At 46.2% G+C, this 11,947-nt stretch overlaps 1 protein-coding gene across 1 annotated transcript in view; it reads right to left on the minus strand.

Moving 5' to 3' along the window:
- SYT17 (synaptotagmin XVII) overlaps positions 1-11,947 on the minus strand; it is an 83,227-nt gene that overhangs the window by 55,554 nt on the left and 15,726 nt on the right. The window contains exons 4-6 of the mRNA XM_006875969.1: positions 9,036-9,184; positions 5,017-5,636; positions 4,698-4,755 (exon numbers count right to left, since the gene is read on the minus strand). Of these exons, the coding sequence (XP_006876031.1) occupies positions 4,698-4,755; positions 5,017-5,636; positions 9,036-9,184 (827 nt within the window). The remainder of the gene's footprint in view (positions 1-4,697; positions 4,756-5,016; positions 5,637-9,035; positions 9,185-11,947) is intronic.

Below are 11,947 nucleotides of genomic sequence, written 5' to 3' on the forward strand. Positions count from 1 at the left end.
CCCAACAACACACAATTTGGACCCCTTCGTGTAATTGTGCTTGAAAAAAAAAAAAAAAAAAATAATAACTGTTCAAATGTCCAAACGTTAGATAATGACTAAGGAAGAGTGTAGAACTGATACATTTGAGTTATGGTGTTGGAGGAGAATATTAAAAGTACTACGGACTGTCAAAAAAAACAAACCAATCTATGTTGGAAGAAGTGCAACCAGAGTGCTCCTTGGAAGCCAGGATGATGAGACTTTATCTCTCATACTTCAAACATATCAGAAAGGACCAGTCCCTGAAAAAGGACATCATGTTAGGTCAAACGGAGGGTCAGCAAAACAGAGGAAGACCTCCAATGAGATGGACTGGCACAGGGGCAACAACAATGGGCTCAAACTTAACAAAGATTGTGCGGATGGTGCAGGACTGGGCAGTGTTTCCCTCCGTTGTGCGTAGGGTCGCTATGAGTAGGAAGTGACCAATGGACCAAACAACAACAAAAGAACCACAAGGATCTATTAAATAGAGGTTACTTTTGAGGTGCCTCGACTGCTAACTTAAAGTTTGGTGGTTCCAGCCCACCCAGCAACACCCCAAAAGACAAGTCTGGTGATCTGTTTACATTAGACTGAGTCCACACAACCCTCTGGAGCAGTCCTACTCTGTTTGATTTTTATGAGTCTTTTTGTTTTTGAGGAACAGGGACTGACTTGGCAGAGAGGAGCAGGAGGCTTTCACTTGTCATTGTGGCTCTGTCTGTACTGTTCAGACTTCCTCACCTTGTACATACACTACTTTAATTTGCTTTCTTTAAATGTCAACAGGGCAGTTACCCGGGCACTGAGATTTCGAGCTGCTTTTGGTCCCATTCTATACACTTCACAGCATTTTTAAAGTGAATCAGTGTTACGTTTTAAAAAATACAGAAAGAACCACGACTTCTAGCCTTAGTTCCCTCCACCTTTTAGAAATGTGCACTGAGGGTTTCCCGTGAGTTGGGCTCTGTGCCCAGTGCCTCACTCCTTACAGGCAGGTGCTGGGCGGTACAGCAGAGACGGCTCAAGTCAAATCAGCGGGCATGAACCCCGACTCTATGTCATAATCATGGGACCTTGGACAAGTAACTTCCCTCCCTGAGCCTCAGTTTTTCCATCTGTAAAATGGGAATACGAGAAAGACCCATCTCATTTAAGGTGTTTGGAACATTCACAGAAGTTGTGGGTATAGAATACAGTGCCTGGAACAAACAACATCAAGAAACAGATTATGGACCAAAGTTTAGTAATGCCTACCACATTCTTTCAATGTAAAGAAAACAAAAAATCCTCACCACTGGACCAATAAACAACATTCTTATCAATGGAGAAAAGACTGAAGTTGTCAAGGACTTCATTCTTCTTGGATCAACTATCAACACTCACAGAAGCAGCAGTCAAGAGATCAGACGACGTATTGCATTGGGCAAATCTGCTGCACAGGAATTTTTTTTAAAGTGTTGAAGAGCAGAGATGCCAGCTTGAGGACTAAGGTGCACCTGACCCAAGCCATGGTATTTTCAATCACCTCATATGATGCATGTGAAAGCGGGACAGTGAATCAGGAAGACTGTAGAAGAATTGATGCTTTTGAGTTATGGTGTTGGAGGAGAATATTGAAAGTACCATGGGCTGCCAAAAGAACCAATCCGTGTTGAAAGAAGTGCAGTCAGAGTGCTCCTTGGAGGCCAGGATGGCCAAACTTCATCTCTCATACTTCGGACATATTGTCAGGAGGGACCAGTGGCTGGAGAAGGATATCATGGTAAGATGGAGGGTCAGAGAAAAAGAGGAAGACCCCCAACGAGATGGATTGGTCAAGTGGCAGCATTGATGGATTCAAGCATGGCAACAGTAGTGAGGTTGGCCCAGGATCGGGCAGTGTTTCATTCTGCTGTGTATAAGTCGCTATGGGTCGGTACCGACTCGATGGCACCTAACAAAACAACAACCAGAGATGACGTTCTGGTGTAGCACTGCAGGACAATGCACTGGACCTTACAGTAGTAAGGTCTCTTTGAACCACAAGGTGGGTGGTTCAAATCCACCAGCCACTCCTTGGAAACCCTAGACAGGGTCGCTATGAATCTGAACGGACTCCACAACTCTTAATAACAACAACAACCAGAGATGGGAGGAGCTCTGGTAGCACAGGGGCTTATACATTGGGCTGCTAACCTCAGAGTCAGCAGTTCGAATCTACCAGCTGCTCTGTGGGAGAAAGATAAGGCTTTCTGCTCCTGTAAAGATTTATAGCTTTGGAAAATACCAGTTGTTCTGTGGGAGAAAGATGAGTCTTTCTGATCCCATAAAGATTTACAGCCTCAGAAACCCTGCACAGGGACACTATGTGTTGGAACTGACTCCATGGCACACAACCACCATGAGTTGGAACTGACTGGAAGGCATACAACCACTACCAACCACCACCAGAGGCGGATGGGAGTCAGTTTCAGAAGTGGTGAATTTCTGTCTATGGTGAGGAAAAGGGAAAAGGAGTCTGAGGATACAGGAGATGGTTGTTCACTAAATTAGTATCTTTGGTGTAGCTGAGTTATAAAAAATATTAAATTGGCAAATGTTTTGTTATAGTTTTTAAAAAACCAATGAACAAAACTAACTTATTGTCACCCATCCCCATTTTAGACAGATGAGGAAATGGAGGTCCCAGGTCTCAGAGCCGGTCTGATTCCCAAGCTACCTGCCCCTAACACAAAACTGTCTGCCACAGCTGGGGGCTCCAGCATGGGACTGCACCAAACCCTCCCACGTGCACCTGCCGTCATTCCAGGCCACTCGACACACAGAATCATGCTGGACTGAAGTGGGAGCCCACAGAGACTATGCATTCCATGTCTCCAGGGGACCACTCACAGTGCCCGACCTGCACAGCTGGACACAACAGCCCTGTATATACGGTGGCAGGCACTTCCAACAGTATCTCCCTTCCCATATACTCATTTGCTATGTGACCTTGTCACCCTTCCCATCAAAAGGTAAAGTCTAATTTCCCTTTCTTTTGGACTTGACCTTTGACCGATATACAAAAAGCTGATGCCATCTCCCGGCGACCCCGTGTGGACCAGAGCATACGTGTGCTGCAGAGGGCTTTCAATGGCTGAGTTTTCACAAGTAGGCTACTAGGTCTTTCTTTTGAGAAGCCTCAAGGATAGACTTGAATCGCCACCCAAACGATTACAACCACACTCAGCCCTGGGGCCTCTTGTTGAGGTCTGGCCACAATGCCAGAGGGACCACTCAGAGAGGGAGCCCCGGTCAGTCGTCAGCTGTTCTACTTCTCCACCCTGTGACCAATGTCAGAAGTCCAAGCATTAAGAAGACCTGGCAGTGTCTGCTTTTGACTTCTTGGAAGCTATGTGTCACTAGGTCAAAGTCTGGCTAAGCTTCCGGAAAGACCCTAGAGAAGCCGTGTAACAGGAGAGGCTGAGACTGGAAAGCAAAGCCCAGTCATGCCAGTATCCCTACTGAGCCCAGACCCCAACTGAAAGCAGCCATCACCCAACTACAGAAGAACCAATCAGCTGATGCAAGCAAATAAAGGGCCACTGTCATTTCGAGCTACTAAGGTTTACAAAAATAATCACCATTGGACCAACAAACAACATCCATATAAATGGAGAAAAGACTGAAGTTGTCAAAGACTTCGTTTAGCTAGGATCAACCATCAACACTCATGGAAGCAGCAGTCAAGAAAATTAAATGAAGTATTACATTAGGCAAATCTGCTGCACAAGACCTCTTTCAAATGTTCAAGAGCAAAGACGCAGTTTGAGAACTACGGTGTGCCTTACCCAAGCCATGGTATTTCCAAAAACCTCAGATGTATGTAAGTTCTGGTGTGGCACTGGACTGCAAAGTCAGTTTAAACTGCAAGGTCAGCAGTTCAAGTTCACCAGTCACTCCTTGGAAACCCTATACAGGGTTGCTATGGGTCAGAACCAACTCAACAGCATTTCACAACAACCTATGTATGTGAAAGTTGGACAATGAATAAGAAGAATTGATGCATTTAAATTATGGTATTAGAGGAGAATCTTGAAAGTATCCTGGGCTGCCAAAAGAACAAACAGATCTGTGTTGGAAGAAGTACAGCCAGAGTGCTCCTTGGACCATTCAGAAAGAAAGCCTTGACCAGTTCCCAGATGTTCCACTTCCCCCATCACATCCTCCCACCCAGAGTGAGGTTACGGTTCTCAACTAGCACACAGCAAACCACCTCCAGGAGACAGATCCTGACCCATAGGAGGCTTCCCAAGCAGCTGAACACATGTCCCTGGGCTGGAAAAAGAGAAGGAAGCCAATCTAACAATTTACCTAGAAAACATCCATATATCACCTGTTCTTGAGTCTCCATTTTTTCCACCTCAAAAAACCATTTCTGAAAGTCAAAATACCTGATAGCCTCATACTCCAATCATCCTTATTAAATAACCCAGTATCAGTTTTTAAATCTCCCGGAGAGGTGATGGTTATACAAATCTATGCATGCAATAAAATTTCACAGGACTAAAATCCTGGTGTGCCACTATAGGATCAGCACTGGACTGTGAACCAAAAGGTCGGCAGTTCAAACCCACCAGCCGCTCCTCAGAAATCCTAGACGGGGTCGCTATGAGTTGGAACCTACTCATTGGTACATAACAACAACATACACCAAAAGAAGATGGAAGGACGAGAGACAGAAAGGAGCAGTGACATTTGAATAAGATCCTAATTTAATGATTAGCATTGTATCAATGTCAATTTCCTGGTGTTGATTATAGCTACTGCTGCATTCAACGTTATTGTGGGAAGTCAGATGAAGAATACACAGAACTCTCCAGACTAGTTTTGCAACTTCCTGAGTCTAAAATTATTTCAAAATAAAAATTTTCTTTTCCAAAAACCAATTTTCATGTTAAAATAATCTTTACTTTTTTTTTTTTTTTTCCTAAAGCTCCCAGGAGAAGCCGCCACAAAAAGCCAACTTACCTGAGAACTGGGGATCAGCGCCTTCCACCAGTGCCCACCTTTCACCAGGTCAACCTCGCACAAAGGCACAGAGACCTTGCCAATGACACAATGGCGGGAGAACTTGTCAAAATCCACCACGCTCAGGAGCAGGGTCCTCCTCTGAGCCTCGAGGAAGGGGATCTCGAAGGTGTAGCGCTCCTCAAACACTGGCTTCTGGGTCTTGCGCTTGACCCCTGTCTGCTTCGAGTTCTTCTGGTCCGGCAGGAGACAGATCTTGACGTAGGGGTTTGAGTGGGCCATATCCTGGCGAGAGCCGTCGTAGGAGATGGGGGGTGGCAGGTCCCTCGCTTCGATCACCCTCACTGTAAGGTGGTTGTGTAACAAGTCATACTGGGTGCTGAAGTGTAGCATGCCCAGCTGGTACTTGGACAAGATCTCCTCATCAGTCAGTGAGTCCACGTCATCGCTGCTGGAGTCCAGGGAATACAATCGGGGCTCAAACTTGCGGAAGTAGTCATCTGGGGTGTAGGTCCGTCTCAGCACTGAGGGCTGGATGGGCTCCTTCTTAGCACTGAGAACACCGAACTCCATGGGCTTGATGTCGATGAGTGGGGAGCTTGGACGTCGGGAATCAAGACCTAAACGGTCCCCAGAAACAACCATTAATAACGCCATGGGTGGGGCCAGCAGCATGTCACAGAGTCTCACAAGTTCACTGTACTACACAGTCATGGTGTAGTGAACTATTTAAGACCTCTCTTCTAGCCTTAGTCTTTGTAATTCCCATCAAACGTTTATGCCCTGATGGGTCTGACTAGAAGGTGGGAGAAGATGCTGACGGGATTCTATGGTACAGTTGTGGGTGGTTAAGTGTGATTGTAAAATCCTGGAACTCTAATGAGTATAAAACGAGCCATCTTAGAAGCAGGGGAGGGGAGATATCTCACTACCAACAAAGACAGTGATTCAGGAGTGAAGCACAGCCTTTGGACCCTGATATCCCTGCACACTGAACCCCTTTGATGCAGGGACAGAAAACGGCAACACTGGGGGGAGTGGTAGAGAAACAGCAGCAGCAGCAAAATCAAGAGCCAGAGCACCAGACAAAGCAGTGAGTGGGCTTCCGAGCCCATGGAGCGAGTAAAGCTGAGTGAGTTTGGGCAGGAGGCTTGCTTTCAGAGTGGGATGTCTCCAGGCACTTAATTAGGAGAGTTAAGTTTACTGAACCTCCAAGCTGAGCTGAGTGCCTTCAGGCTGAGTGGTGTGCCCTATGGGCATCTATCAGCTGCCCTGAAAGAGCTTTGTAGCACTGGCTGGACAGAAAGAAGCCTGCCTGTGAGCATGGCTGAGGACAGACTGTCTCAACTGGAAGGACTGTGTCCTGAATATTTCTGCTCCAACATTGTAGCTAACTCCCCTAAGGTTTACTATGACTCTGAATATGATGTGTGAATTCCATGTGGCCAGTGCAATAAATGGAGTCCTGCTGTGGCTATGTGGGTTAATGCGCCAGACTGCAAAGCCGTTTGAATTGCAAGGTCGGCAGTTCAAGCTCACCAGCTGCTCCTTGGAAACAGGGTTGCTATGGGTTGGACTGACTCAACAGCACTTAACAACGACAACAACAAGTGCAATGAATGATGAACCCAGATGAGAAGCAGAGTGTTCTGGGAAGGATGGTTTGGTGCTATTTTTTTAATAGCAGAATTCTTCACCACCTCCTCCCTGTACCCAGAGATGTTCTTGTCTGGTCTGTGAACAAGGCAGGATGACATATTACCCTCACCCTCGCCACCATAATCACAGCTAAATGCCAGGCACTCTCTCTTCTCAGTGCAAGTCCAAGTGGCACAAACAGTTTGCACTTGACTACTAATATGCACTGGACTGCTAACCACAAGGTCGGTGGTTCAAGCCCACCAGCTACTCCTTGGAAATCCTATATAAGGTTGTTGTGAGTTGGAACTGACTTGATGACACTTAACAACTTTGAAGTTGCCACTTCAAATTCACCTGGATGTACTGCCAAAAAGAGGCTGGGCGATTTGCTTCCATTAAGATTACATCCAAGAAAAACCCGATGGCGCAGTCCAACTCTGTCACACACGGGGCTGCCACGAATCGTAATCAACTCAATGGCTACAGGTTTGGTTCTGCTTTTTTTGATTCCAGGTGCGTTGTTGTTGTTAATGTGCCGTCGAGTCAGTTCTGACCCATAGCGACCCTGTATAGGGTTTCCAAGGAGCAACTGGTGAGCTACAACTACCAACCTTGAGGTTCAAACTGACTTTGCAGTGCAGCGCATTAGCAAACAGCACTACACCAGGAGTCCTCTAGGTGCACAGATGAAGACATTTCCTTTTTAGTTCTTGAGGTGTTGGGTAAGGACTATCATCCACATTCTACAGATTAAGAAACTTTAACTTGCCAAAGGTGGCACAGCTAGTAAAGGATGGAGACAGGATTCGAGTTCATCAGATCTGACCTTGAAGTCTGGGCTCTAACTATCATCCCATCCTGCCTCTACCATACCTGGAGCCACATTTGAACTGAATTCCAACCTGGCTATGTAGCAGCCATGTGACCTGGGGCACATTATTTAGACTTTCTGGGACTCCATTTTTCTATTTGTAAAATGGAGTCAACAACAGGATCACATCAGACTGGTGAAGATTCACTAAGCCAATGCATGGAAAGAGCTCAGAATAGAACATGCACCTAGTAAAAACTCAAGAAATGGTAACTATTGGAGTCTCTGGTGGTGCAGATGGTTAACATGCTCAGCTTCTAACCCAAGGCTGAAGGTTCAGATCTACTCAGAGGTACGTTGGAAAGAGGGCCTGGTGATCTACCTCCAAAAATTCAGCCACTAAAAAGCTTGAGGAGCACTGTTGTACTCTGACACACACAGGGTCACCGTGAGTTACAACTGACTTAATACCGATGATATTTTTTATTGTATGTATTTGAGGATCATACTTAAACCTTATCTTTGCGGAGGAACTGCTCTCTTCTCCATCAACCAGCAGAATGAATGGCTCCCAAATCCATCTTTGCTCATCCCTTTCTTCTAGAAATGAGCTTATTATTAATTGTCCAAAAATCCATTTAACTGCTAAAATCATAAATGCATGGTACAAGTGAAGGACTGTAATTGCTAAATGGGAACAAATCATCAGTGTTTTGAGCAGGGTGCAATCCTTAGACATTGCCTAGATCAGTACTATCCAAAAGAAATATAATTCAAGCTAGAAATGCAAGCGACAACTGCAATTCAAATTCTTAGTCATTTTTTAAAGGCAAAAAGCAGTAGATGAGATTGATTTATTTTTAACAATATCCTTGCTTTAGCACGATATATCCCAAAGCTCACACAACTCGTAAGTGATGGAGCTGCCACCGCTCCCGGATCTTGTCCTACATGTTTATATCCTTGTTTATGCTAGATTAAAGATCCTCCCTCCCCTGTGAGTCATTCCAATGGATTATCGCATCTGAGAAATTGACAAGGGCCCGGTACCTGCTGCCGTAGTCCCAGGTGGTTAGGGATAAGTGAGCAAGGGCTGTGTGGTGCTTTGATCAGGGTTTATGAACAGACACAACCTGCCTAGCCCCCAAAGACATCTGAGTCTGTAACTCTGGCTGTATAATAAAGTAGCACTGGCCTTTCTGGGGCTGAAACTATATATGCTGAGCACATTGATCAGACCTCTTCAATCACTGTGGTGATCAATTCAAATAATCCATCAAAACCATCGCCTCTGAATGATGCCGGCAGCAATCGGGTGCCGCATTCTGATTACTGATCACTGTCGCTCCGTCACCCTGGTCTCTTGGATTGTCTCCCCTCTCTCTCCCCCCTCCCCAGCACAGCTGCCCTTCCCGTTTCTTCTTGGGGGTGCTGTGAAGTGTCTGGGAAAGTCAACTGTCTTCATTTCCCCTGGCGACCCAGCTCCTGGGGTTTTGATTCACTGACACTAGATAAGGGCTTGAGCCAGGACACCCCCACCACCCCAAGTCCTGGTGGAGATGCTTACTGGAAATCCGCCGCGTCAGGCTGTATGTGGACTTGGACGTGTCTGATGAAGAGCGTCTCCCATCCGGGGAGTTGGTGCGTGGGGTCAGCGGGATGTCGCTGGCTGTGTGGACAGAGTCTCCATCCTTGTCACTGCTGCGGCTGGCCATCCTATAGGAGGGGAAGAAGTCTCAGTGGTACCCAGGGACTTCCGCCCCCCCAAAGGTTCCGGGGAACCAGCTCTCAGACTCATTTTAGGCAACTTGCTATACCGAAAATCTGAGCTCATGTGAAACCTAAAATGACTGTCTTGCTTTGCAAACAGAATGTGGAAGGATGTGAATAAAGACGTCGATTCAGAACAATCTCAGGATTTGCAGTTTCAAAGCTGGGACTGGTAGGTGGTTGTTTAGGTGCCACAGAGTCGGTTCTGACTCATAGCAACCCAACAAACAACAGAACAAAACACATTCTCGTCCTGGGCCATCCTCACAATCGTTCCTATGTTTGAACCCATGGTTGTGCCAATCCAGCTCATTGAGGGCCTTCCTCTTTTCCGCTATTCAGGCTCTCGCCACAGGGTGGCGCCCCACTGGCTGATGAAGACTGGACTCCTGTCCCTCTCCAGTGCACCAGGTGGCTGTGTCTATGCAGGGAAACGTGACGGTTGTTCTGCTATTTCAGCAGTCACTGCGTCTATAATTTAACATTGTTTAAAAATATCTTCTAACAATGTCACTCAAGGGCTCTTTGAGTGGCAGATCTGTGGTCATAAACATGAACCTGGATCCTCAATGATCTAAGAACACAAGTTCCATGTGATAAAACAGCGATGAATTAGCAGCAGCCATGATTCACCGGAAGAGTGCTGCTGTGATGGTCAGGAATAAGCACTGGACTGCTCCTCCCAAGGACGGCTTTCTGCTCCCGTAATGATTTACAGCCTCGGAAACCCTAAGCAGGGCCGCTAATAAGTCTGAATTAGCTCACTGGCAGTGGGGTTGAGTCTGGAGTTTGATGACTCAATGGCTCTCAGTGAGGATGGAATAGCTGCATGGGAGCTGGGGTGGGGGCATTCAGGGAGGGGAACAAAATAAAATGGTGATGAAGAGCACAGGAGGGTCGGGGGGCATGAATGGTCAAGCGCTTCACTACTAGCCTGAAGGCTGGTGGTTCAAACCCACCTTGAGCTGCCTGGTGACCTGCGTCCACAAGGTCAGATTCCTCTGCACACATGGGGTGACCAGGAGTTGGAACTGATCTGACAGCAAGCGACAATAATAAGAGCACAGGCTCTGGGTTTGAGCCATGTCTTTGTGGACAGGGCATTTAAACAAACTCACCTGAGTGAATATATCCGCGGTGGAAACACAAGGGATCACACCAGAATGAACTGGTTCAAAAGCCTGATTGGAACCCTAGCTGGGTGGTCTTGGGCAAGTCTATTCTGACTCACAGCAATCCTAAAGGACAGAAGGTTTCCGAGGATGTAAATATTTGTGGGAGCAGGGAAATGCCAGAGACTCATCTTTCTCCTGTAAAGCATCTGGTGGGTTTGAACTGCCGACCTTGTGGTTAGCCACCCAACACTTAGTGAAGATAATAGTAGCCGCTGGATATGGTTGCTGTGGACACTCGATCAGCTAACACAAAAAATGCTTAGTACACAGTAGGTAGGCAAGCAATGTCACAGATGTCATTATTAAACAGGATTGGCTTTAGCGACCCCACCCCCAATCCCTCAATCCTTGACTTGCAATATTGAAGGATTCTATGGTGTGTACAATAGCACTGGACCAAAAGGTCAGTTTGAATCCAAAGTCAAAGCTACCAGCTGCTCCTCGGAAACCCTATACAGGGTCACTATGAGTCAGAATCAACTTGATGGAACTTAACAACAACATGGGCAACATATTGAATGATGCAGAAAGCATCAAAAGAACATAGAAGGTATACACAGAATCACCATACCAAAAAAAAAAAGTCAATGTTCAACCATTTCAAGAGGTAGCGTATGATGGCCCTGAAGGAAGAAGTCCAAGCTGCACTGAAGACATTAGTAAAAAACCAACGCTGCAGTAATTGACAAAGTACAGATTGAAATCTTTCAACAAACTGATACAGCCTTGGAGGCACTCACTCATCTATGCCAATAAATTTGGATTACAACTACCTGGCCAACCAATTGGAAGATATCCATATTTGTGCCCATTCCAAAGAAAGGTTACCCAAAGGAATGCAGAAATCATCAAACAATATCATTAATAGCACAAGCAAGTAAAATTTTGTGAAGAGAATTAAAATTTTGTGAAGAGAATTAAAAAGGGAGAGGGGAGAACAAACAAAAATGGCGGATCGGGTGGAAATCCAGTACGGAGCTAGGTCAACAACAACACAGAATATCCGACCAAGCAGCCTCAGGGGATGGTCCCAGAACTCTGAACCACATATAAAGGAATACTTAGAAGGTTGAAAGGCTTACAGCTGGGGGAATTTGTGGCAGAAGAAAGAAATCCATTGCTTTCTAGTTCGGGACGCTCGGCTGTTCCAGGAGCCGCCATCTTGGGTGAGACCAAGCGAGGGAAGGATCGGAGCGGCCACAGACACCTGGCAGAACCGCGGAGATAAAGGTGTGGACATTCTTTTCTTTTGGTGTCTGTTCATTGGTCCCTTACTGTCAGCGCACCTCAATTCTGGTGACTATAGGGGTGCCTGAGCTAGAGGACACCCCAGCCCCAACCTCGGAGGGTTCTACTATGCATGCGCACAGATCTCCTAGAAATTTAAAGAGACAGTTTCCAATTAAAACCAAACGGCCACAGCCGGTCCTGAGCTGTTTAGAACTAGAAAAAAAGGCCTGAACGGGGATTGTGGAGCGGGACAGGCAGACAAAAAAGGAAATAGGCCAAAAATTAAATCCTAAGTTACGTCAAA

This window comes from Chrysochloris asiatica, unplaced genomic scaffold (assembly GCF_000296735.1).
Source record: "Chrysochloris asiatica unplaced genomic scaffold, ChrAsi1.0 scaffold00348, whole genome shotgun sequence".
NCBI classification, from domain to species: Eukaryota; Metazoa; Chordata; class Mammalia; order Afrosoricida; family Chrysochloridae; genus Chrysochloris; species Chrysochloris asiatica.